At 42.2% G+C, this 26262-nt stretch overlaps 1 protein-coding gene across 4 annotated transcripts in view; it reads left to right on the top strand.

The window, feature by feature from the left end:
- AKAP6 (A-kinase anchoring protein 6) overlaps nt 1-26262 on the top strand; it is a 432373-nt gene that overhangs the window by 187606 nt on the left and 218505 nt on the right. For all 4 annotated transcript variants that reach the window (XM_060262489.1, XM_060262490.1, XM_060262488.1 and 1 more), the window contains 2 exons: nt 13792-13888; nt 15044-15207. In XM_060262489.1, coding sequence (XP_060118472.1) covers nt 13792-13888; nt 15044-15207 — 261 coding nt within the window. The remainder of the gene's footprint in view (nt 1-13791; nt 13889-15043; nt 15208-26262) is intronic.

Here is a 26262-nt window from a genome sequence, read left to right as displayed (position 1 = left end):
TGCCCATATCTTACTTTAGTGAGAGGACTTTTAAAAGTGCAGTGTCCTTTTACTTTTCCTGATTTGGGTGGCTTTGATTTCTTGGGGTTAGGGTGCAGGGGGGTTTTTTTTGGGGGGGAGGGGTTGGCAAAGTTCCTGTATTGTTAAAAGTTAAGTTTTTTACTGTTTTAAAAGGATTCTGTGTTTGATTTGTTGCTGCTGTGTTGTGCTGCTGTTCCTTTTCTTTTCTCTTCTGGTTCTGGTTCTGGGTGTGTGTGTGTGTGCTGTTTGGCCTAATTTTCATTGTTTAAAAGGCCACTTTTTTAACAGTTGAGTTTCTTGGCCTTCTCCTGTTGTCCCTTTTCCTGGTTCTGGTTTTTTTTTTTTTGGGGGGGGGGGAAGCTGGCACCTGGGTGAGAGACCCAGAATCAGCAAGCTTGTTGTGCTTGGCCAGCTCTCCCCGTGTTGTTTGGGGCAGGGCTGGAGAGCTGGCATCTGTAGATTGTGTGTTCTGTGGCAGGGCTGGAGAACTGGCATCTGGGTTTGCTGCAGCCAGGTCTGCAGAGCAGACCTTAAGCAGATTGTGTTTTGTGTGGCAGTGACGTTGGCAACTGGCTTTATATTGGTTCCAGGCCTGCAGGGTTCATAGAGTAGATAGAGGGATGTAGTGCATTTGGGTCCTATAGAGATTCTCTGTTGTGAAGTTAGGTTTGGCTTTGGGTGCCCCAGGAATTGGACCCCCTGGTCCAATTTTTGTTTGGCCTTGTGGGTTTTGTGTGGGACAGTGCCCTGAAGCTGCACAGCAGTTCGGGGGGCTCTCTTCAAAACCTCCTGCTCCCCGGAGCCACATCCCTACTCCCAGACCATTCACTGATTCCCATTACCAAGCAGTCCTATCAAAGCCAAAAAACATGGAATTGAAAACTATTCTGTCTGCTTCAAACTTGAGAGCAACAGCTGAGGTCTTTCAGACTTAGCCAAAATAATTAACCCAAGTGAAGGTTTCAGCAAATTTAGGAAAATACTTTGAAAGAGCTGATTCAAATTTCATGTAGTGGTCACAGTAAGAGGAAAGATCAAGTACTGGAATAAACATTCATATTTGTGAATACTTTTATTTCAGCATTTCAAGTTTAAATTTTATTAGTTTTCCAAAGAGTAAAGGGAACAAGAGAAAGGGGAAATAGAAAAATAGATATAATCATCTATAATAATATAGTTTAGCCTGTATAGAAATACTTCCTTAAATTCACACCTTATCAAGTATTGTTATCACTTTATATCAACATACTCTTAGTAAAATATTTTAACGATTATAAGCTTTAGATTTCAAATATATATGCCATTATACTATAGATTACAGGAGAAGGGGGCAAAAGTTCACACCAGAGAATCTTAAGTATCTAACCACACATATAGCTTCACCCAAAGTTTTCTTGCTTCTTCCTTAGATTTCCCAGCAAGTAACTGGGATAAATAGTCCATCTCAGCCATTTCCAGTATTTTCTCCATCAAGTCCAATCTTGTGGGAATTTCTTGGAGTTTCCATTTCTGTGCCAAAAGAATTCTAGCTGCTGTATTAATATGTGCCAATAAATGTCTCATCTCTTTTGGATAGTCATCAGGATATATGTGCAATAAAAATAATTCTGGTTTAAATTGAATCTGAGTCTTCAGGATTTTCTGTAATAACTCATGCACCACCTTCCAATAGTCTTTCATCACCTCACAAGACCACCACATATGATAAAAGTACCCAACATGCTTAGTAAATTTCCAGCACTTATTTGACATATTAGAATACATTTTAGAGAGTTTTTGCGGGGTTACATACCATCTATAAAACATCTTATACAAATTTTCTTTAAAAGCTACTGGTTTAGTTAATTTGATATTACGTTTCCATAACTTCTCCCATTCCTCTAACATCATATTACAACCCACGTTCTTGGCCCATTGAACCATTCATTCTTTTACAATCTTGTCTTGCATTTTCATCTGTAATAAATATTAATATAACTTGGAAATTAGCTTTTCTTGAGGCCCCAGGAAAATTTTATCAAATGGGTATTGCTCCCTATTAAAATCTATTATCTTATCTTTAGCATACCTGGACTCTACTTGTGTTCTCAACCACCAACTCATTTTGATACCCATGTTTTCCAGTTCTTCCTTGGTTTTCAATTGGTTATCTTTTTCCAGCAATTCTTCATATCTATAACTCTGGTTTAGTTTTATAAGATTTGGAGGTGTAAATGCTTCCACAGGAGACACCCATCTTGGAATTTTCTGATAGATTCTTGGTTTTAACCAAGCCCACGTATGGTAGAGGGATTTCCTGACCCAATGATTCTTGAAATACGAATGTCCTTCTAATCTTTGGTACCATAAATACCCATGCCAACCCAAAGTAAGATCATGGCTCTCTAACATCAACTGTCTTTTATCATTCAAAAAAACCTAGTCTCTTACCCAGGTCAGCACCGAAGCTCTGTAATATAATTGCCAGTCAGGTAGACCCAAGCCCGCTCTTGTTTTAGAGTCCTGTAATGTCTTCAGTTTAATTCTTGGTTTTTTCTTTCGCCAAATAAATTCAGAGACCATTTTGTTCAATTCCTGAAAGAATACATTAATTAAAAGCACTGGTATAGTTTGGAAGAGAAATAGCAATCTTGGCAAAATGTTCATTTTTACTGAAGCTATTCTTCCCATTAAGGATAAATTTAAATCTTACCATTTCTCGTCTTTTTTAATCTCTAAGCAGTTTATCATAATTGTCGACCTTTAAATTGCTGCATTTATTTGTAACATGAATGCCCAGATACGTAACTCTTTTCTCATAAGAGAATCCTGACTTTTGTTGAAGTAGTTGGGATTGTTCTTCGTCATATTCTTAGTTAAAAATTTTGTTTTGTGATAGTTTATCGTCAATCCAGCCCAATAGCCAAATTGATTAATCTTGTTCAGCAAATGTTCAGTAAAGTCTATTGGTTGTTCTAGTATAAAAACCAAGTAATCTGCAAAGGCCCTCAGTTTGTATTGTTAACCCTTGATCAACGCTCCCTTAATACTTGAATCTTTTCTTATTTGATTATTCAATGTCTCTAAACACAAAATAAACAAAAGTGGTGACAGTGGATAGCCTTGTCTTGTACCCTTTTGAATAGCAATTGCTTCAGATAATTCGCCATTCACCAACACCTTTGCCCTTTGCGAAGAAGGCCCGGCCCTTCCCAGCCAAGCCGGCATCGCCGGCGTTCAGGCTGGGGGCCGTTTTTGCCCCCTCGGAAGGAGGGAGCGGCAGAATGCTTCGCCCGGTACATCCGGGTATGTTTCTGGGTGAGGCGACGGGGCTATATAAGCCCCGGCCCCGCCCAGATCTCCTCAGTTCCTTCGGGCTCTCTGTTGGAGAGCCGCGTTGGAGGAGCGTCGTTCAGGCCTTGGAGAGGCGGGGGTCGGAGTGAACAGCCTCACCTGAGCGTATCTTTCCATGGAGGATTGACGCTTGCACAGGTGGTGAATGGCTTGGGGCCTGGCCGCTCAGCAACAACCTGAATCTGGCGGGCTTGTGCTGGGGGCAGGGTGGTTCGCCCTTTGGACAAGGCGGGGTCCAGGTGTGACCCCAGGGGCTTGTCCTTCTTGGCTGGTCCTAATATGGGCAGCTAGATCGCCACGCAAGACTTTGAGGTTCTCCCTTTCACCTGGGGAGATGGGGCGCTCTAGGCACAAGGCCAAGTGGGCCGTGGTAGAAAGCCATGGAGTATGGCTTGGGGATTTTCTCCCTCATCGGGAACGCCGACCTATAGCGGCCAGATAGGGTTCATCTTTCAGAGTTGGGTAACCGGGCCTTTTTAGAAGAGATGCGGCAGGGTTTGCGGTCGGCTCGGGGCCGTCCGTTGGGGCGCTAATGCCTAAGCAGAGGCTTGGCATTGGCGGTGGCTGGAGGAGGTTTTGGCCATAGGGTTTTCAGGGGAGCACCTATGGCCTAGCACCAGTGGTGCGGGTGGTCTGTAGGAACCGCAGATGGGCTACACGGCTCAGTGCGGGGAATGCAGATCATCGAGAGCCTCACCTGGGCGGATCTTTCCATGGGGGATTGATGCTAGCCCAGGTGGAGAATGGCTGGGGCCTGGCCGCTCAGCTACAACCCGAATACGGCGGGCTTGTGCTGGGGGCAGGGTGGCTCGCCCTTTGGACAAGGCGGGGTCCAGGTGTGACCCCAGGGGCTTGTCCTGTTCAGGATCCATCCCTGCCAGTTATAGGTTGATTAATTAATTAATTAATTAATAAAGCGGCCCAGTTTTATACCCAACACTTTGTGTCTGCCTCTTCATTCCGACTGGCGGGGCAAGGCCCGGCCCTTCCCAGCCAAGCCGGCATCGCCGGCGTTCAGGCTGGGGGCTGTTTTTGCCCCCTCGGAAGGAGGGAGCGGCAGAATGCTTCGCCCGGTACATCCGGGTATGTTTCTGGGTGAGGCGTCGGGGCTATATAAGCCCCGGCCCCGCCCAGATCTCCTCAGTTCCTTCGGGCTCTCTGCCCACCCACCCTCCCTTGACAGTACAGGTTTCAACTGGTCGCCTTGTTAGGGGCCAGGTAGGAATTTTTTTCATCTTCACATAATTGGCCCATATGGAGTTGTTTTTCGCCTACCTTGTACTGCCTTGTAGCGCTGGGTGTTAGCTGTAGGATTTTTAATTCGGTCGCAGGCTGGAGGAGGTTTTGGCCATAGGGTTTTCAGGGGAGCACCTATGGCCTAGCACCAGTGGTGCGGGTGGTCTGTAGGAACCGCAGATGGGCTACACGCTCAGTGCGGGGAATGCAGATCATCGAGAGCCTCACCTGGGCGGATCTTTCCATGGGGGATTGATGCTAGCCCAGGTGGAGAATGGCTGGGGCCTGGCCGCTCAGCTACAACCCGAATACGGCGGGCTTGTGCTGGGGGCAGGGTGGCTCGCCCTTTGGACAAGGCGGGGTCCAGGTGTGACCTCAGGGGCTTGTCCTGTTCAGGATCCATCCCTGCCAGTTATAGGTTGATTAATTAATTAATTAATTAATTAAGCGGCCCGGTTTTATACCCAACACTTTGTGTCTGCCTCTTCATTCCGACTGGGGGGGGCAATATATTGATCTCAAGAAGTTCTCACCACACTCCATATCCTTCAATTGTTGTTACATAAATTGCCAATGAACGTTGTCAAAGGCCTTCTCTGCATCCAAACAAATTAATGCTAATTGCTTCTCTGGATAATTCTCATAATATTCCATTATATTGCATACTGTTTTGACATTATCTTCTGGGAAGAAATCCTGCCTGATCTTGATTAATTGTACTCAATAATACTTTTAGATGTTGTGCCAGTATTCAGGCAAAAATTTTGCAATCCACATTTAAGAGAGAGATTGGCTGAAAATTCTTTATATCTTTCAAGTCTGTACCCTCTTTAGAAATTAAAGATACTGTGGCTTCTTGCCACGAAGCTGGGATTTGGGCTTCAATTTAGATCTTTTCAATAAGAGATTTAAATGGTAACAATAGACAATCTTTGAAAACTTTCTAGAACTCTGCAGCCAACCATCTTATTAGTGACCTTCTGCTTACCAAGCAGATGTTCTACCGCTGAGCCACTGTCCCTCCCCAATGAGAAACAAGAGAAAGTTGTCCATCTGGCATGGCATCTCATCTCTCAAGTAAGGCAGAATTCATGCCTGTGATCAGGTCTTTGTGTAGTGTTTTTAGGATTTGATGTTGGAACTCCTGATGTGTTGTGACTCAGGTGGCTTATGTGGTATAGCAGGGCATTATGATAGAGACCACTCTCTGGGAACTTTGCAATTGGCTGTGATTCACAGAAGTTGTTTCATAACTAGTTCCAATTGGTGGCCTGAAGCAGATTTCATTCAAATGCCTGTTCTTGAGGCTTTCTTTTTCTAGATTTGTTAGTCATAACCTAAGAATTTTTATATGCATAGAATGGGCTGACATTCATAGAAATTTACAGCTAATGCTAAGTTGAGTCAATTGTAGGTTTTAAAAACATCAAGTTATTCATGTATGCATCAGGTAAATTAGAAAGCTATGCTCAGTGGGCATTTAGCCATGTACATCTATGTTAGCCTAGTTTGAGCTATAGCACATGAGGTTGTAATAGTGGGTTTCAAGTTGTTTTGCCCACTTTGAAGACAAAAGTATATCAATGACTTGATAGACACTGCTGAAAATTTGGAGGTTACAAAAATGGTAGGAGCTTGATCCAGTCAACATGGGAGCAGGGAGGGCTTAACAGAGACCTACTTTTCATCCTCCTTGCAAATGCAGCACATAGGCAGTACCCTGCAAAAAATAGGAGTCATGCTTCTTATATTTCTCGGCTTCATCTCTGTACTCTGTACTCATGCTGTGCATATAACATGGAGGAAAGGGTGGCTGTGTGAGATGTGCAACTCACTGCTTATCCATGCCTTCGTGTTACTTTAGAGGACGCCATACACAGTATGTGAAATGTGAGTCAGGTTGGGGCTTCCTGCAACCTGACTCACATTTCACACGACTCATCTTAAAAACCATTGGGGGAAGGTCAGCTCTGAAGGATGGCTTAGCTTCAGCCTTCTATCCCTTCCAATCTGTGCCACTTCAGGGAGAAAAAAAATGGCTGTAGGGAGGTCTGTTTGCTTTGCTGCCAGTTCCTCATGGGCAGTTACTTGGAACCAGCATGTGGAGCAGCAACTCCCCCCACTGCCATTTTTCAGTGTCAAAAGTGGCATGGGGTGGAAGGAGAGGAAGGCCAAATGTCCTTCCTGCTACTCTGTCGTGCTCCACAGCCAGTTCCCCCACCCCACTGTGAGTCTTGGGTTAGACATGAAATGCGAGTCATGTTGGAGAGAATCCCTAGCCCAACTTGCATTTTATATATCATATACTGAGATTCTTAGTATTGGAAGAACAGGGCTCTAGCTTCTCCATTAATCCTGTGGGATTCCACATGTGGCTGCACTTGGCTGAACCAAGCCTTAGATTCAACTTTGACCTCCTTGAAAGGATGCCAACGTGTTTCCACAGAAGAGCTTGCAAAGCTTGAATTGGAAGTCCTGTTCAAATGGCCTTTGGGCATAAGTGTCAGTCTTTTCATATTTTCACCTGTAAAATTCTGTTCTTGACACTAGACCTGCTCAGTCTGCCGGTGTCAAGCTATTTTTCTCTGAGAAATGAAAACCTCAACTTCAAGGATTAAGAGGAAGGAAAATGTGCACACCTGAGTGAAAATAACTTAACTAGCTAGCAGCTACCATCTATTTTCCTCTCGTTTGCTCTGACGCTTTTAGTTTGTGAAAAGAGTTCCCCCCCTTAAGACCAATGTGTTATTGCTTAATCTGTTGCTGGATTTTGCTATGAGCACTCGGTAGCAAATTAGACGCCAAGTCTGAATTTTGTGCAACTGTAAAATTGCAAATCAAGCCCCAGAGTTTTGGCCCATCTTTATTCATCATATTTTACTTCTTCAGTCAACATTATTACTGGTTAATAGGTGCACCTGTAAATCAAGCTGCATTGTATACTTGATACGCTATGTTAAATGAATCTTTTCTAGGGCAGCAAGTCTATTTTTTCTAATGAAGAAGAATACCTCATCTTTTCCAATTTTCCTATCAAACACATCCACATCATCTTGAGGCAGAGCCGCATCCAGCTGCATCTATGCTCTGCCTCAATTACATGAAATTACCCAACCTACTCTCGGGTCCTTTAGGTTTTCTTTTGCTATATGAGGCGCCTGCTTGGTGCATCTCTTGTGAAGTGCATGATTACAAACTATTCAACACAGGCCTGTTTTAAGTAAACAGTAAATTAAATATTGTCAGGGCTTGCTCAAGCTTGCTTTTATGAAAAGGGGCTTCTAGAAAAAAAAGGTTTTGTGAAAATGAAGCTTTAAGGAATGGAGTCGCACAAAGAACTATGGTTTTTCCTCTTTTTTTGGATGCTTGACCCCATTTATATTTTTGGTATCTCCTTGTTTACATCCAGATCTAGAACCATTTGACTTTTAAAGAAATGGAAAGTTATTTTTTTTGAGGGGGGGCAGTACCTCAGTTTTAGATGTGAATGCTTTTCTTGAAAATCAGAATGTTTAAACTGTGTTCCTGTATTGCAGGAAGGCATAATAACAAATTAAATAGGTAAAGGTAGTCCCCTGCACAAGCACCAGTCATTTCCGATTGGGGTGATGTTGCATCATGACGTTTTCATGGCAGACTTTTGATGGCGTGGTTTGCCATTGCCTTCCCCAGTCATCTACACTTTCCCGCCAGCATTTTACCCACCTCGGAAGGATGGAAAGCTGAGTCAACCTTGAGCTGGCTATCTAAACCCAGCTTCCACCGGGATCAAACTCAGGTTGTGAGCAGAGAGCTTGGACTGAAGTACTGCAGCTTTACCACTCTGTACCACGGGGCTCCTTTAATGACAAATTGTCACCAAATATTAAAAACAGCATTTCATGCGGGCATCCAAGATTTGCATACCAGTACTTGGTACAACTTCGTAATATGGGCTCTCTGTCCTGATTTTATCAGATACATGCACTCATGAAAGAAAAAAATCTGTTCTAATTCTGAAATATAAAAAATTAAATTATGGCAATAGGCTTTGTAGCCTGGACTGGTCCTTAAGCCCTGGTAAATGATACACATATTACATCCACCCCTGCTTCAACCCTGCTGACTGTGGAAAATGCTTTTCAGTTGGAGTTCCTCATTAGGACAACCAGGAGGACAACAAAGGAGGACAGAATTATTTTACCTTTGGTTGTCTGTAATGAACTGTGTACAGCTTTTTTCATCTTTGCTTGGCAAGATGAACCTACTCAAATTAAGACTGATAGAGGTACAAAAGTCCTGTTCCTCAGTCCTTTTTATCATTCTCCTTTCAGTGCCTTAGATCATGGTATCCTTGTGGACTGCCTATGCAGGCTGTGATTGAGAGGCACAATTCTGCAGTGATTCTGGACCTACCTGGTTTCAGAAGGTGGTGCTGGGGGATTTCCTTTCAGCCTCTTATCCTTTGGCCCCATAAGGTTCCAGCTTGTCCTCTATATTCTTTAACATCTACCTGAAACTACTGGATGAGGTCATCCAGAGATTTGAGCTGGACTGTTACCAATATGCGGATGACAACCAGCTCTATTTTGCACTTCCAGTTGATCCAAGGGAGGCTTCAGAAACCCTGAACCAGTGCCTGGAGTCAGTTTGGGAGTGGATGCAGGCTAACTAACTGAAGCTTAATCCTGACAAGACAGAAGTTCTACTGGTGAGCAGAAGTCCTGAACATGGATTTAAAGTATCACCCATTCTGGATAGGATTGCACTCCCCTTGAAGGTACAGGTCTGTAGTCTGGGGGTGCTGTTGGACTTATGCCTACAGCTAGATAAGCAGGTGGCAACTGTGGCCAAATGTGCCTCTTAGCAGCTTCATCTGGTTAGCCAGTTGTACTCTTTCCTGGACAGAAAAGATCTGGTCACTGTGGTACATGCTCTGGTTACATTCAGGTTAGATTACTGCAATTTGCTCTATATGATGCTGCCTTTGAAAAGTGTTTGGAAACTTCGGTTGGTACAGAATACTGCGGCCAGATTGTTGACTGGAGTGGGTCATAGGTACCAGTCTGTCTTGGCCCACCTACACTTGCTGCCAGTTTATTTCCTGGCACCTTTCAAGTTGCTAGTCTTGACCTTTAAAGCCCTATATGGTTTGGGATCAACATACACAAAGGACCATCTAATCTTTTACGAATCCGCTCAGTCATTATAGTCATCTTCAGAGACCTTGCTTTGAGTGCACCCGCCTTCTATGACTATGCAAATAACAAGCCAGGAGGAGGCTTTTTCAGTCATTGCACCAAAGCTCTGTAATTCTCTTTCTGGGGAGATTTGTTCATCCTAATCTGTAGCAGTCTTCTGCCTGAAGACTTTTTTTGTTTGGCATTTCCTCAATGATCCCTCCTTCCTGACCAATGGTTTTTATGTTTTGTATGCGTTTAAATGTTTTAGATATTTTAAGGGGTTTTTTAGTTCTTTACAAAGTTTAATATGTTTTATTGTAATGTTTTTATAATATAATTTTATTATGTACCTTTTAAATTGCTAGCCATCTTAGCAGCCCTTTTAAGGGCAGAAAGGGAAGATATCAATTTTGCAATAAAAATAATAAAATACAGCTGTGGAACTCTCTCACAAAAGAGATCCATTGGAATCCACGCTTACAATTGTTAAGAAATCTCTTTTTAAATATATAAAAGCCCTATGGAGGTTAAGTTACTTGAAACTCTCTTGTTCTTGGTCTCAGGGTAGGTCTCAATGATATCCTATATTTTAGAATTCTTAGTCTCTTTCTATGAACTTGTTTTAAATAAAATTTCCATTTTTGTGTATTTGTTGTAAAGCAGAGTAGACTTACCACACAAAGGAAAAATAGAGATCACACAGATGAATAGATGAGCCTCTTATGATGAGCCAAAACCAGTCTTAATTTGTTTGGTCTGACCAAATTTGTCTACAATCTTAATCATAGTTGCCCTTATGTGGATTTTGTTAGCACAGGACAAATTAGATTTGCAGTTGTAGGCATGGGAATGGAAATAATAGTTGCAAGTATAAGTAAATGGAATATTCTCTTTCTGAAAGTGTGTATACCTATCATTGTAATGTGTGAATGCAATACATATCAAATATCAGATAGGTATTGTGACGGTAATGAAAGGGTTAATAGAGAAACTAAGGACTCATAGAGCCTGAGTCAGATGATCTGAGGGTGGGGGCCGGAGTGCTCGAAACTCTCAGGAGGAGTGATTGACAGTTAACGGCTGGTGAGTCATCAGTGAATAACGGTCAGAGGGAGACAGTTGAAGGGAGGAGTTGGTTTTTCAGGAGAGAGCTGAAGAGACAGGGAATCATCAGCTGAGAGCTGAGGAGAAGGAGCTGAGACAGGAGCTGAGGAGAGACTTCGAGTGAAGTGAAGCTTGCTGCTAGCTCTGTAGAGACAGCCAAGGGGCTGAGTGTGACAAAAGGAGCGTCACAGTGAAAGACCTGAGAGGTCACAGAAACATATACACTTCTCTTAAGAACTAACGAGGTTGATGAGGGAGAGATGTGGGTCTAGAGGAGTCAGAAGGGCTGGGAGTAGAGACACCAGTCGGCTCAAGAGACCAGACACATTAAGCCCAAGAGGCCAACTTAAAATAGTGTTGGAGAGTGAAGAATATATGAACTGTGAACCCTGAGAGACATCAGTAAAATCTGTACTATAAAGCCTGAACTATTTAAGCCTGTTATTTATCTGAGATACAATATAGCCCATGTAAATACCTCCCATCCCCCAGCTGGAGACTGTGTGTAAATAAAATTCTGTGGTTTACTTTTAAGTTCTCTGGTGCCTGTATATTGAGAATAACCATCAAAGCTGCCGTGGTCCCCTACATATTGAGTTCTCTATACATCTGAAAACTAAACAAAACCCCCGAAGAGACTAGTATTGAGAAACCCATATTATACCCACCCCTTTTGTTCAGTAGTTGTGAGGTAAAATTCAGGAGGAAAGAACAGAGGCTGAAATAGGGGCTGGGGTCGCCATACGCTGCCTATAGAAGCGAACAAGACAGTAGGGCTGTCAAAGGTATATTAATCAGGAAGCCATAATCAGCTACAAATTCCTATCAGTGATATACTCAATGGTAAAATATCTTTAGCTGCTCAGATAACTTAGCCTTCTGGATTGATATGTCCAAGGAAAGGAGAATATTGGGAAAAGATCAGCCAAGCAACTAGAATCTGATATCATGGGTAAACTTCCTCTGAGTTTGGGAAAGCACCTTTTAAGGGGGTAAGCTGCTGTGACCAAAGCTACCTGAACAATATCTCTTTGAAACTGATGGATTTTCATCTTCAGCAGCCACCTCTTGTTTCTGGGCATGAGTGGACACTATAGCCATGATAGGGTAGGAGAAAATATCTGGTACCTTGTCCTCACTGAATGCTAAAAGTGATGCTGGATTAAACCCTGTGGAAGCCCCTGGGCAGTCAAAATCTGGGGGGGGGGGACTTGCAAATTATCTCAGAGATGGAGTGCCCATCTTGCCACCCACGACCCCCACTGCAGCTTCTCAAAAGCCCCTTTGACAAAGCTATGGCAGAGAGAGGCAATCTTGGCAATGACGCCAGCAGCAGCTGCACCAGGCAAGTCGGGCAAAGAGCGGCTCAGTTGCTGACAATGTTCCCTCTAAGGGGCAGAGTCTTGTGAGCAAAAATTCTACTTTGTGAGCTACTGGTATTAAAGTTGTAAGCTACTGCATAAATTATTGTGCTCTGGGGTCATCCTTCCTGCGTTAAGACAAAAATGTGATCTAGGAGCTAAAAATCTGTGAGCTAGCTCACGCTAACTCAGCTTAGAAGGAACACTGGTTGCTGACTGCACGTGCAGTCTGGGAGGGCTGAAGGCAGGGGGTAAACCAGGAGGGAAACCTGGCCCGGGGCCCCTAAAGGTGTGAGGGCCCATGGGCCAGTGCCTAGTTGGCCTAATTGTTAATCCAGCCCTGGCTAAAAGTATGGAAGCCTTCTGTATGCAAAAATAAAAGCCTTTCTGTAAAATTTGGCAGGTCTTAGTTTGTAGAATCTTATTTGCAGCCCATCTTATTCAACAAGCAATAGTGAATAAAATTGCATAGAATTCCTGTCATTTCTTTGAACAAAAAAACCCCCAAGTGCCATCAGAAGGTTTACAAGTGGGGCTAGAAGCCCTTCCACTTTGCCGCCCCCCCCCCCAAGCACCAGGAATATAGAGCATCACTGCCCCAGACAGCGAGCCAGCCACCAGGAGCTTTGCCACACCCCCAGCAGCCCTCATTAACCCCTGGAGAAGCCCGCACCACCCTTTCTCCACTTCTTATATGATTTTGAGTGGCAGGTGGCTTGCTGGCCTTTTGACTGGGTGGCCAAGGAGAGCCCCAGGTGAGTGAGGCCTGCTTGGGCTGAGTCTGTTTGCAGAGAGGGCAGAATAAAAATCTAAAATAAATAAATAAATAACAAATCTCTAGCCAGCCCAAGCAGGCCTTGCTTGCCCAGGGCTCTCCTTTCTTGCATTGGATTGCTTTTGGCTGGGGGGGGGCAATATGCTAATGAGTTATGCTAATGAGCTCTGCTACCTATTTTTCTAAAAAAACAACCCCTGGTTGTAGTTGTTTATTATGGTCTTTAGACCAATTCTTCAGAATAAAAACAGTAGTTGTGCTAAATATAAGCTATTGTGAAACAATAGTATTAATTGTACCTGTAAAGGCAAACGAGATCAACTAGCATGATTATTCCAATATGAAGTGTCTGCAACAGATTAACAGTATGAATCTGTTACAGTATTGTTGTTTACAGGTATTAATAGAAGCTTCACATATTCACATAAGTAGAGCATTCATCAGTATTTGAAATTTTAAAAAGAACTGGAAATGAGAGTCTCATTTGCAATGACTTCAATTTTATGTATTTTATAGGACACTGTTATTCCAGATATAGCCTATGGGTTGCAACTTTACATTTAAAAAAACTAATAAATTTTTAGATTTGTCAGCTGTTTCAACATAGATGCACTTTGCTAATCTAATGGCAACATTTTGAGCTTAGCTCCAAAATATCAATTGCTTTTAGTATTTCAGATGAATATGGCTGTTGGGTAAATAGGGCTGTGGTTCTTGATAAAAGTCATGGAGGTAATTTTATATGTGTGTTTTATGCTAACATGCCTGTTTGATACTCATGCATATATTTCCCTTGTAGAGTTTTAAGCTGAATGTAGATAGCCACTGTGCATTAAAGGAAGCCGTTGTAGAAGAAGGACGCCAGCTTCTTGATCTTATAGTATCTCACAAATCAGGTAAATCCTTCTGAAATATTGCAAGTCTTTATGTCTTCTGACTATTAAAGAATAAAGAAGCATTGCTGTAAATTACTGCATATATTCACTTCCTTATGTATTATTAATATTTACATTATCAGTTTGACCTTCAAGATTTATAAATGTTTCATATACTGCATACAATGCTGTGATACTTATAAAATGAAATACTGCCTGCAAATAGTCTGTTCATTTTATTTTGGTCTCGCTACTCAGCTGAGTTTCAATTGAAATTACATCACTGAAAACTTCATGCTGACATGTCCTTTGATATAGGTGCAATGGAAATAACATTACAATGATAAATTAGGATTTCAGATCTATACACATATATATTTTTACATAGCCGGCCTGAGTAATTGCACTGGTAAAGGCTCTTTTGCCATTTGAACTAATTCTTACTACAATTTTGAAGTATTTATTAGGGAAGATTTAAAAATTAAGAGTAATCATTTCCTTTGGTTATGCTTGTCTTTTTCACTATAAGCCTTAAGTCAGAATGAAAAACTTCTGTCATATTTTTGTAACTTGGCATGGCTCATTGAATAGAATAGTTTTAATCAGCGCACTCAACTTCTCGAAATGGATGCTTAATTTTTGGCTCAGTTGATGTAGATTTTATCCAATACATTCTCTAGTTTTTGTGTTATTATTATTATTATTTAAATCCTTACATTTGTTCTGCACATGCTCCTTGAGAGCCTTGAATAGATTCTCCTCCCCCCTCCCCCATTCTGTTGGTGGACTTGCATAATTTCCTGGAGGCTGTAGAATGGTAACAAAAATAGATGTATATGAAGAGAAATTGGGGTGGGAGAGAGAAAGAAAATTAGTACCTATGTATGTTCTAAATGAGAGTTTCTCCAACATAAGGAAACAGATTATATATTACTTTATTTGTTCTTTACCATTGTTGGTTATTCCTAGCATGTTTTGTTCTTGTTATGTTCAGCTTTACCAAGTTGTTGGCAATGTCTAATAGAACTCCTGAAAGGACTTCCTAATAAAGAGTATTGAAATACTTAAGGATGTGGGTTTCCCCCCTTTTTTCTCATTGCCCTTTATATAAATAATATGATTAAAAATTGAGTTGAATGTGTTACTTAATTTTTCCCTCCCTTTGTTTTGGAAAAGGACTGAAGGACATGCTGCAAATGATTGCAAGTCAATGGAAGGAACTACAGAAACAAATCAAACGACAACACAGCTGGATTCTCCGGGCTCTGGGTATCATCAAAGCAGAGATACTGGCTACTGATGTGTCTGCAGAGCATGAGGAAGGGACTGAGAGCCCCAAGGTAAGTGGCTTGAAGTTTGTCTTATTTCCTCTTATTTCCTCCTCCTTTTGAACTAGGTATCACTGAAGTTTTCTTTCACCCTAAGGCTTTTCATTTCTACTGGGTAATTTTTTTTTGTATAAACAAACTAAAATGCCTCACTCTGAAACAATAATAAAAAAATAGCCCAGACTGAAACTTTCCCCCCAAAATTTTTCAGATACAGCTCTTTTACTCGATGCAAGGGGATAAGGAAAGGATGTAAAATATTTAGTAAACAAAACATAAAGTATCTTTAACATGAATAATCAGAATGGTTTTAAATTGTTTTGTTGCGACTATAAATCACTATAATCAGTGCAATCACTCAGCTCTGACATCCATTAGCCGCTTGGTTACAGCAAATTAACAAAGAAGAGAGAAAGTGATTCATTATCTCATTCCTGTTAATGACTATCAGATGCATTGCCTAATTAGGGGATGGCCATTGTAGTGGGGAGAAGGTCATATGCTTTGCCACAAATCTTTTTTGCTTGGAGTTTAAGCCTTCTGTAATGGTGCATGTGTTGAATACGCCAGACACTCTAAAATATTGATATCCATATCCATTTGGTAAGGGCATTCTTTGGAGAACTGGGAGGCACCCCTTCCTTAGTGCTATGCTGCTATTATGCTAATGGTGGTGTTGGAGGGAGCTTTGCCACAGAAATAAAACCTGTTTGCTCTGTTGTGCTTTGAGATACACGCAAGAAATATATGTTCTTCAAAGAAAAAATGGAGAAAGTTCCTGAAGAAGGAGAGTTGCTGCAGAAGTACTGAATAGTAGCTGGTAATTTATTTGGAGAAGCCAGTTTGGTGTAGTGGCAGAACCAGGTTTGATTCCCCACTTCTCCACATGCAGCTGCTGGTGTGGCCTTAAGTCAGTCACAAGTTCTCTCAGAGCTGTTCTCTCAGAGCTCTCTCAGATCTACCTACTTCATAGGGTTCCTGTTGTAGGAAAGGGAAGGGAAAGGAGATTATAAACCACTCTGAGACTCCTATTGAAGACTCTCCTCCTCCTCTTCTTCTTCTTCCCCCTCCCCTCCCCCTCCTTCTTTCAAAAGGCCAGATGAGCACTTTGCTCTTCACCATGCAAATATATATACACATACAGTTTAAATACATTTTGACAAATATTTGAGGCATGTAGATTCTGGCATTCATTTGTAGCAACATTGTAAGCATTATTCAATAGTTGTCCATGGCTATCATAACTGAAAAATACACAGTTCTGTACAGTCACATCAGCTATGTACCCAGGGAGGAACTTTTGACTTTTCAGAGTATCACAAAAACAGAAAGCTAGGGTTTATTGTGACCGAAGAGCAGCAAAAGGAAAGCAAGTGCTGCAAACATGGCTTAGAAGTTGGCAAGAGCATTTTCAGATCTGAACAAGCTCATTGTTACCTATGATTAATTTCATAAAACCTTTCAATTGTCTGAATAAGAACTAGCTTAGATTCACTGGAATGTTTCCATGGACAGAAGGAACTTTCTAGCCTTCTTCCTCTTGCAGCCAGGACTGTCTCCTGAAATGCTGTTCCATGGCTACAGCAAATCCCTAGCAGGTCATTTTTGGCCATAGCTGGAGAGAAGTGAGAAATTCACACTCTCTAAGCTGAAATGCTTCCATCCACAGAAATGCTCCTCAGGATCCAAATACCATGGTATTGTTGGCACCAAAACTTTCCTCCAGGACAATTTACGCACATTCGAGTTGTATCTGAAGAAGTGAGCAGTGACTCACTAAAGCTCATACCATACTACAATTTTTGTTAGTCTTTAAGGTTCTACAAGACTCTTACTTTTTTCTGAGTTTACTGCCACATATAAGGGTTTCATGACACACTTCACATATTTGTGTATACTGGTGGTTGTATGAACCTGTGTTGTCAAATCTACATGAATCAGACTGACAGCACTATTATTCTTATGCTTTTTTGTGAATAACTAATTTTTTGGCAATTGCAGTGTTCTGCTGTCAATTTTATATTTGTGTTTAATTATGTGAATCAATAAAAGCAATTCAGCAATTGCTATGTTCATCTTCAGTAAGCTAGTAAAGCCAAAGAACAGATCACAAGGGAAGTAGTACATTATTGTCCATTTTAATTATCTGTTTAACACTTCACCTACACCAGCAGTAGTTTGCCTAGTGAGTCACTAGGATGATTCAAGTGATGGAGTTATGGTACTTTTATGAGAAGGCATCTGGAGATAGCGATAGAGGCACTGAGGCCACCACTACAGTGCTAGGTGTACTTCAGTGGTTAGCAGAACCCAACACAAACACAAATTATGATGTCAGTTGCCGGTGCTAGGTTCTGTTAGCCACTCCTCAGCAGTGCCCCCAGTGTTTCTGTTACAGCCACCTGACAACCTACACTACATCTTTTTCCCTTTCAGCAGTACTCAGTGGCAGTCTTCCAAGTAACTCAATGTGGGAGTCAGTACTGCTCAATCACCCATTAGCATGTTGCTGTTTCTACCATCTCTGCAATGTAGTCAGTCTAGGTGATGCTGATGCAAAAACAGAGAAAGAAGTAGGCCAGTGTTCATTGCAAAACACCTTATTTCTGGTAGTGAAATTCTGACACTATGAAAAGCACATTTCACAGGCTCTGAGAAATTCCTGGAGATTTGGAGGTGAAGCCTGGGAAGGGTGGGTTTTTGGGAAGGGAGGGACCACAGTGGGGTATAATGTCATATAGTCCCCTTCTGGAGCTGTTTTCTCTACAGAAAACTGATCGCTAGTCTGTAGATCAATTGTAATTCCAGGAGATCTCCAGGCCCTATAAGTTATTTGAACATGGCAGCCCTTATTTGCAGAAGTGGAACAAAATTACCGTCTATATAGGATTGTACTGCAGGAAAGCTCTGCTAAACTAAAGTGGCAAAAACATTAAATTGCTAAAGAAATAAAAGAATTTGCACTGGAGCATCTGCGAAGGAAGAGAGAGTTATCAGTTTAGCTGAGATTTAATGCCTCACATAGAGGTAAGTTGAAGGCTGGGCAAGTTTCACTATGCAGGATGCTAAGGGGTAGGGAGCCTCAGAAGAAGGATACCGAAAACAAGCACAGAATAAGGTGAAAAAGATGAAGAGTTGGGTTTTATACCTTTAGTAATCTTGAAACTTATTGCAATCTCCTTCCCTTCCTCTTCCCACAACAGTCACCAGTGATGTAGGTAGGGCTGAGAGTGTTCTGAGAGAACTGTGACTAGCCCAAGGTTACCCAGCAGGCTTCATGTGAAAGAGTGGGGAATTGAACCCAGTTGTCCAGGTTAGAGTCTGTCTCTCTTAACCACTACACCACACTGGCTGACTGAGGAAAGGAGACAGGGAATGGATGTGCATACTACACTTACCAGGAAGAACTGTATTCTGTGGAGGGTGAGGGATCGTAGAAAAGCTGGTCAGGAGACAGAGTAGCAATCAAAGTTATGTCTGGTTGATTACAGAGTCCAGATGTGGCTTTTACTCTCACTTTAATGTTGTTGGTTTAGTAGCTTTCAGAGGGCAATAGGGAGGGTGAAGTTTGCATCTAGAGTTGCACTAACTGGCCAGTTCTTTGGTATCAGCCTCCTAATATTCTATTTACCAGGGAATATGAGAAACTCAGAGGAGTGGATTTCCATATCTGATTCCCCAAAGTATTCATTATTCTTTTTGTATTATGTCATTATTGTACATACACTATGGCCTTTAAACTGATAATTCCCTAAGAGTGTTGTGCAAGTATGAATTCTCTTTCACTTGCAGACTGACATATTAACAAAAACAAAACAAAATATGAAAAAAATAACTCTCGATTTCAGAATACACTTACTTCAGAAACCATAGAAAACTTGTGAAGCATAATAGAAAATCTAAAAGAAATATCTAGGGGGTATTTTTCTTTTCTTTTCTTTTTTTACCTTGTTGAGAGACTGCACAAGTGAGCTGATTTTACAAATCTCTGAAGAAACTAGAAATAGGAATTTCAAAGTATCTATGAAACTTTTCCCTTAGGACTTTAAAAAAAACTGTTTTCTGCACTACTGTGGGGCCTTTTCATAAGCATATAGAAAGGGAGAGAAAATACATTTCTAAAAATGTATTGAAAACATTCACAGAAACTCAGATTTCGCATATAACATTATGCATATCATGTGACCTGTGTTTCACTTATTCATAACTAGAAATAGGATTTGGGAAGTAAACAAGAATTTTTCAAAGTATATCTTAGCCATAATCCCTTCAACTGCAGCATATCCTGTCCTTGACCTTTAAAAATAAAAGAAATCTAAAGATAGGAAGGAATATTTAAAGTTCACTTAGAAAATTATTGTAATTTTCAGATTTAATTAAGGTAAGCATTTTAAGATTAAAGCTTTTCTACCCTGAGCAATGTTTTCTTTTCTTTTTTCTGAAAAAATTTATTTGGATAAAGAAGGTACAGAAGTTTAATTAAGCAATATAACATAATAATCTCTGTGTGTGTATATATATAATCTACTGGATTCACTGCTATTAATAGAGTTTACCTTATCTATGCAGAAATGTGAGCTTAGTATATTTGAGCAAAGAAATGGACAATTAAAACGGACCCTTCCATTGAAGTGGATGGGAACGTCAGTGCAAGTGAGAAAGCTCTGTATGTGCTTCAGAGACCAAGAAATCACTTACTTGAAATATTATTGTTGAATTGGAACAGGAGGTAGTAAAGTACATAGTAGGGGGATAGTAGAGTATATAGTAGTGCAATCCTAAACAAGTCAATGGGCTTAAAGGGGCGTAACTTCATTTAGGATTGAAATGTAGGAGACAGCAGAGCACAACTTTAATGAAGGGATAGTTATGGAGCCTAACAGAGAATGCTTTCCAAGCATGGAACTGGGTAGAGCAGGGATCCCCAACCATGAACCAGTACCGGTCCATGGCCTGCTAGCAACTGGGCTGTGGAGTGAGGCAGAACAGCTCCAGACTAAAGAAGCAGCGTGGCCTAACTCCAAGACTGCCTCCCCTTGCAGGGTCCCGGACCGGTAGAAGGGGCAGTGCTGTTGTGATCTTAGCTTACCCCTCATTTATAGACTCTTTAAATGGGAAGGGAAGGTAGAAACAGCTCCATTCTCCCCCCCCCCCCCGCCATTTAAAGACCCCCATGGGGGCAGGGATGTGGTGTGGGCAGGGGGGAGCCTGGGGTGTCAAAAACCCCAGTGCCGCTCCCCTCCGCCAGTCCTTGGAAAAATTGTCTTCCGCAAAACCAGTCTCTGGTGCCAAAAAGGTTGGGGGCCACTGGGGTGGAGTAAAGATAAAAATTATGGCTGGAATTTCTCAGAAGCCTAGAAGTTTGGATTCCCTCATACAGTGATTAGATATGATCACTTTTATTCTCAGGAAAAAAAGTAGTAAATTCCAATGGGGTGAATTCAGTATATTCGGTCCCCCAGCAGTGGCCATTTCTGCCTTCACTATATTAGGGGTTAGTTTTTGTAATTGGAAATTGAATATCCTTATATTTTAATATTATAGTAACTGTGTATCAGCTTCTCTGAATTTCTAGCTTTCATTTTTTAAAGTAAGTCTGTAGGCTCTTTTGTTGTGGAGATACAAGGGGAAAGGCATATCTTCATAACAGGTTACAGATTTCCTTTTTGGAAAAATTATAACTGGGAATTCAGAGAAGCTGGTACGCAGACTGTTATACCATTATAGTGCTATAACCAGGGGTAGAATTCTAACAGGAGCTCCTTTGCATATTAGGTCACACCCCCTGATGTAGCCAATCCTCCTGGAGCTTACAAGGCCCTTTTTTGCAAGCTCTTGGAGGATTGGCTACTTCAGGGGTGTGTAGCCTAATATGCAAAGGAGCTCCTGCTAGAATTCCACCCCTGGCTATAACCATATTAAGTTGCCATTTTTTTAAAAAAAAAAAAGCCCCTTGGGGATGACTTCTACAGGGACATGGGCTGAGAAAATGTCTGCTGGGTTCAAAAAGACCAGAAAAATTTAAACTTTCCCACCCACACAATAGCCACACAGACTTTGTTGTGAGAGTTCAATGCAGCCTCCATTGCATCTGCGAACTCGCACCTGACCCAATTGTTTAGGACTATTTGGTCATTAACTATATTGCCATAAGGCAAACAAAATAGTAGGGACTTTGATATTGGTGGTGAAGCTCCTAGCGGCTGTGAAGCCTGCTGCTTGCCTCCTTGGCCTTGTCCATCCTGGCTGGTGGGGATGGTATTTGGGTCTCCCTGGGAGAAATTATCTATTTGTCTCTTTCTCCTGGGACATTCCCAGTGGAACTGAAGGAGGCAGTGGTACATCTGTTCTTTAAAATTGGACCCTGTGGTCCTAGCCAACTACTACCCAGTTTCAAATTTACTGTCTCTGGGCAAGGTAATTGAGAGAGCGGTGGCTGAGCAGTTTCAGGCTTTCTTAAGATGACGTATCCATCCTCAACCCATTCCAGTACGGTTTCCTCCCTGGCCATGGAACAGAGACCGCATTGGTTGCCCATATGGATGACTTCTGGAGACTCCTGGATTGGGGCAACACTGATGTTGATTTTAGATCTAACAACAGCATTGAACACCTATGCCTTGCTGACATAGAAGTATGGGGAACTGCTTACAATGATTTTCCTCCTTTCTCCATGGTTGGGGACAGAGGGTGGTGCTTGGTGAGAGGGTCTCCTTGAGATACCCATTGGAATATGGAGTGCCACAGGGGTGATCCTCTTGCCAATATAGGGTTGCCAAGTCTAATTAAAGAAAAATCTGGGGACTTTGGGGGCGGAGCCAGGAGACTTTGGGGGTGGAGCCAGGAACAAGGATGTGACAAGCATAATTGAACTCCAAGGGAGTTCTGGCCATCACATATAAAGGGACAGCATGCCTTTTTAAATGCCTTCCTTCCATAGGAAATAATGGATAGGGGCACCATCTTTTGGGGCTCATAGAATTGGACCCTCTGGTCCAATCATTTTGAAACTTGGGGGGTATTTTGGGGAGAGGCACTAGATGCTATACTAAAAATCTGGTGCCTCTACCTCAAAAAATAGCCCCCCCAGAGCCCCCAATACCCACAGATCAATTCCCTATTATTCCCTATGGGAATCGTTCTCCATAGGGAATAATAGAGTGCCTAGTAGACATTTCCCTCCCCCCCCACGCTTTCTAAAGGGGGGGGGCTCCATACCAGGGAATCCCCCTCCCTGCCCCCTCCCTCTCTCTCTCACACACACACACAAACACTTACCGTACTTGGTCTTCTTCCAGCAGAATGTGCTTGCTGGGAAAACGAAAGCAAGGCTCCACAGGAAAAGAAAGGGAGGGGCCGTTCTCCATGGAAACTGTTACTTTCCCATGAAGCCCTTCCTGTTTCCTGTTTCCTGTGGAGCCTTAAAGGGACACATTTTAAAACTGATCAGAAGCTCTACAACATGATGCCTAAAGGTATGTTCTCTCCCCCCCCGCCCCCAGATTTTTTTAGAGCGGGGGAGGAGGATGCAATTTCGGGGGTCTCCCGCCAGGGGGCGGGGGTTGGGAAGCCTATGCCAATGTTGTTTAACACCTACATGTGCTTCCTTGCCCAGTTGGTCCAGGGGGTTGGGCTGGGTTGCCATCAGTATGCTGATGACACCCAGCTCTATCGCTTGTTGCATGGCTGCCTAGACTCTACTCCAGAGAGCTTGGAAAGGGATTTGGAGGCTGTGGCTGTGTGGCTACAGCAGAGTCAGTTGAAACTAAATCTAATGAAGACAGAGCTACTGTATCTGACCTGGGGGTGGAGTGGGGTTAGATTCAGGAATCAGGCTCCCTGCCTTAGATGGAGTACCGCTGGTGTGAGCCCAGAAGGTGAGAAGCCTTGGGGTGATTCTCAATGCCTCACTTTCTGGGGAGGCCTAGGTCTGCCATTTATCATCTCCAAAAGATCAGGCAATTGGTTCCCTATCTCTCCCTCAGGACTTGGCTACAGTGACCCATGCAATTGTCATTTCCAGGCTTGATTACTGTAACTCACATTACATGGACTTACCCTTGAAACTGATCTGGAAATGCCAGCTAAAACAAAATGCAGTGGCATGTCTCATGACGGCAACATCTTGCGGGTGCTTTCAGCTGGTGCTACACCAATTTCACTGGCTACTAATTGAGTTCCAGATCTATTTCATGGTGCTGATATTGACTTTTAAAGCCCTATGTGGCCTGAGACCAACGTATCTAAGGGGTTGCCTTTCCCCACATGTGCCCAGGAGAGTCTTGTGCTTGGCAGACCATCATTTATTGGTTTTCCCTGGCCCAAAGAACTCCTGCTTAGCCTCGACCAGGGCCACGGCTTTCTCTGCTCTGGCTCTGGCCTGCAGGAAGATGCTCCTGTCTGAGATCAGGGCCCTGAAGTACCTATTACAATTTTACAGGGCCTGTACTACCAGGACTTCAGTTGAGGTGGCGAACACCCCATTATTCAGCTTCCCTTACTGAAGGTTCCAATTGCATGCTGCTCACATTAATAAGATCTTACTGTTCATAGCCTAGCTGCTTCCAATCAGGGCTTTGTTTTTAGCAGGAACACATGGGAACACAGTTTTGGCTGGCTTGGTGTTAGGGAGTGTGGCCTAATATGCAACTGAGTTCCTGCTGGGCTTTTTCTACAAAAAAAAAGCCCTGCTTCCAGCTATTTTAATGGCTTTGTAAAATTGTTGTTGTGAGCCACTCTGAGCCTGCTTGCAGGGAGCGTGGGATAGAAATAGAAATAAATAAATGTTTCCCAAAACTTCATAGCAAAAGCTGGGGGGAAAGGCAAGGGGAAATCTGGAAGCTTTAAAAGGAATCCTGCCTTCCTGAAGCATTGAACCTGAAGCAGATAATCCTTATGGAAAAGTGTAAATTTCATGACTGAGTCTGCACAGTCAAAGCTGTCCTATTTTCTATTGCTGCCAAACATAAACAAAATGAAACCATCAAAGACAAAAACTGAAATGAACATTCTAATAAGTTGACTTTATAAGTCCATGCATAGTCAAGTAGATCGAAAATAGTGAACATAATGTGCAGAATATGTTTTTTAAATGTTATTTGTGAAATGGCTAAGATAAATGAAAGGAACAAAAAAGGCTGAATGGTAGCAACAATTTACTAATCTTTGGCTAGAAACTTCAGTGCATCTTGAAGGTTCAAACCCACAGTGTTTTAGTTGGGATGTTTAAGATTAGTATTATGAAATGGAAAAAAGAAAGAGTGAATTGATCTACTTCTTGTGATCAATACCGAGAAATGTCATATACGTGAGTTGATATGTTGGTTTACTTTAGTTCATTTAAACGATTTTTCAGCTCTAACAGTGCAATCCTAAGGAGAGTTACTCCATTCTAAGCCCATTGAAATGTATAGGTTTAGACTGGAGTAACTCTCTTTAGAATTGCACTGTAAATTCTAATCTTCAAGGATCGGTATTATGTTTCTACTATTGGCAGCAAGCTATTTCAGCAGCGACTTGCAAGTGAACTATACCACTTGAAAATGGTTATATTGTTTATCTTACAGTCTTTCATTATATAGTAAAGAAAGTGGTGGCTTAAAAACCGTTGTTCTACCTTACACAGATTCCTTGGTTTCCCAAGTATGAAAATACTAAATTGATCTATTGAGCCAAAGTTTTCATATTAATATAGCTAACTCTCATCATAGCCAAATCTGAATCTGGAGACTGGAGCCAAGAACTAACAAGACAGATCTTTATACAAACTTGAGATAAATTTCAGGTTTTCAGACACATCTGAAATAAACAAGCAAAAAAGAGACATTGGAGGATTAAACCCCACCCCTCACCCCCACTAATAGAAGCAGCACCTGGAGCTTTTAGAAAAAATGCCCCCTGTGGATATTTCAATGCAACCACCACAGAATAGCCAGTAGGAGCCTTGGTATCTGTCAGGAAAAGGCTGGGTGAGGGGGCAAGGTCATTTCCAGGCCTTTGAGGGAGGATTCATCACAGCCATGCCCAACAGCAACCATTGGGCTACTTGAGACCATGCAACTTCCATGACCCCTCCAGACCCAGATGTTCCTGATTGTTCAGTAGCAGCCAACACAAAAAGTGTAGTGTTGTAGTTGGAGTTTCAGGCTAGGATCTGGGAGATCCAGATTCAAATTTCCACTCTGCTGTGGAAACATTGCATTCTGTCTCAGACTAACCACTTCACAGTGTTATAATGAAAATAAAATGGAGGCAAGGAGAATGATGTAAGAATGCTTAGGGTTCACACTGTGGAGAGACTTTTAAAAAACCTTAAAATGAATTTAAAAGACATTTGCGGTATTTTGTTGTTATTATTCAGTCGCACAGTCGAGTCTGACTCTTTGCGACCCCATGGACAGTCACGCCAGGCCCTCCTATCTTCCACCATCCTCCGAAGTCTGCTCAAATTACATCCGTAACGCTGTCCAGCCATCTCATCTTTTACCGTCCCCCTCTTCTTTTGCCTTCTGACTTTCCTAGCATCAGGATCTTCTCCAGGGAGTGCTGCCTTCTCATTTGGTGGCCAAAGTATTTGAGTTTCAGCTTCAGCATCTAACCTTCCAGGGAACAGTCTGGGTTGATTTCCCTTAGGACTGACTGATTTGAACTTCTTGCAGTCCAAGGGACTCTCAAGAGTCTTCTCCAGCACCACATCTCACAAGCATCTATACTTCTGCGCTCGGCCTTCCTTATGGTCCAACTCTCACAGCCATACATTACTACTGGGCATACCATCGCTTTGACTATATGGACTTTTGTTGGCAGGGTGATGTCTCTACTTTTTATTATACTGCCCAGGTTCGCCATAGCTGTCCTCCCAAGGAGCAAACGTCTTTTAATTTCATGGCTACAGTCACCATTTGCAATGATCTTGGATCTCAGAAATGTGAAGTCTGTCACTACTTCCATGTCTTCCCCTTCTATTTGCCAAGGTGTGATGGGGCCAGATGCCATGATCTTAGTTTTTTTGATGTTGAGTTTCAAGCCTACTTTTGTGCTCTCCTCTTTCAACCACAACAAGAAGTT

This window comes from Heteronotia binoei, chromosome 21 (assembly GCF_032191835.1).
Source record: "Heteronotia binoei isolate CCM8104 ecotype False Entrance Well chromosome 21, APGP_CSIRO_Hbin_v1, whole genome shotgun sequence".
Classification (NCBI taxonomy): Eukaryota; Metazoa; Chordata; class Lepidosauria; order Squamata; family Gekkonidae; genus Heteronotia; species Heteronotia binoei.
The sequence above is the reverse complement of the archived record's forward strand: the minus strand, read 5'-3'. Positions and strand labels throughout refer to the sequence as shown.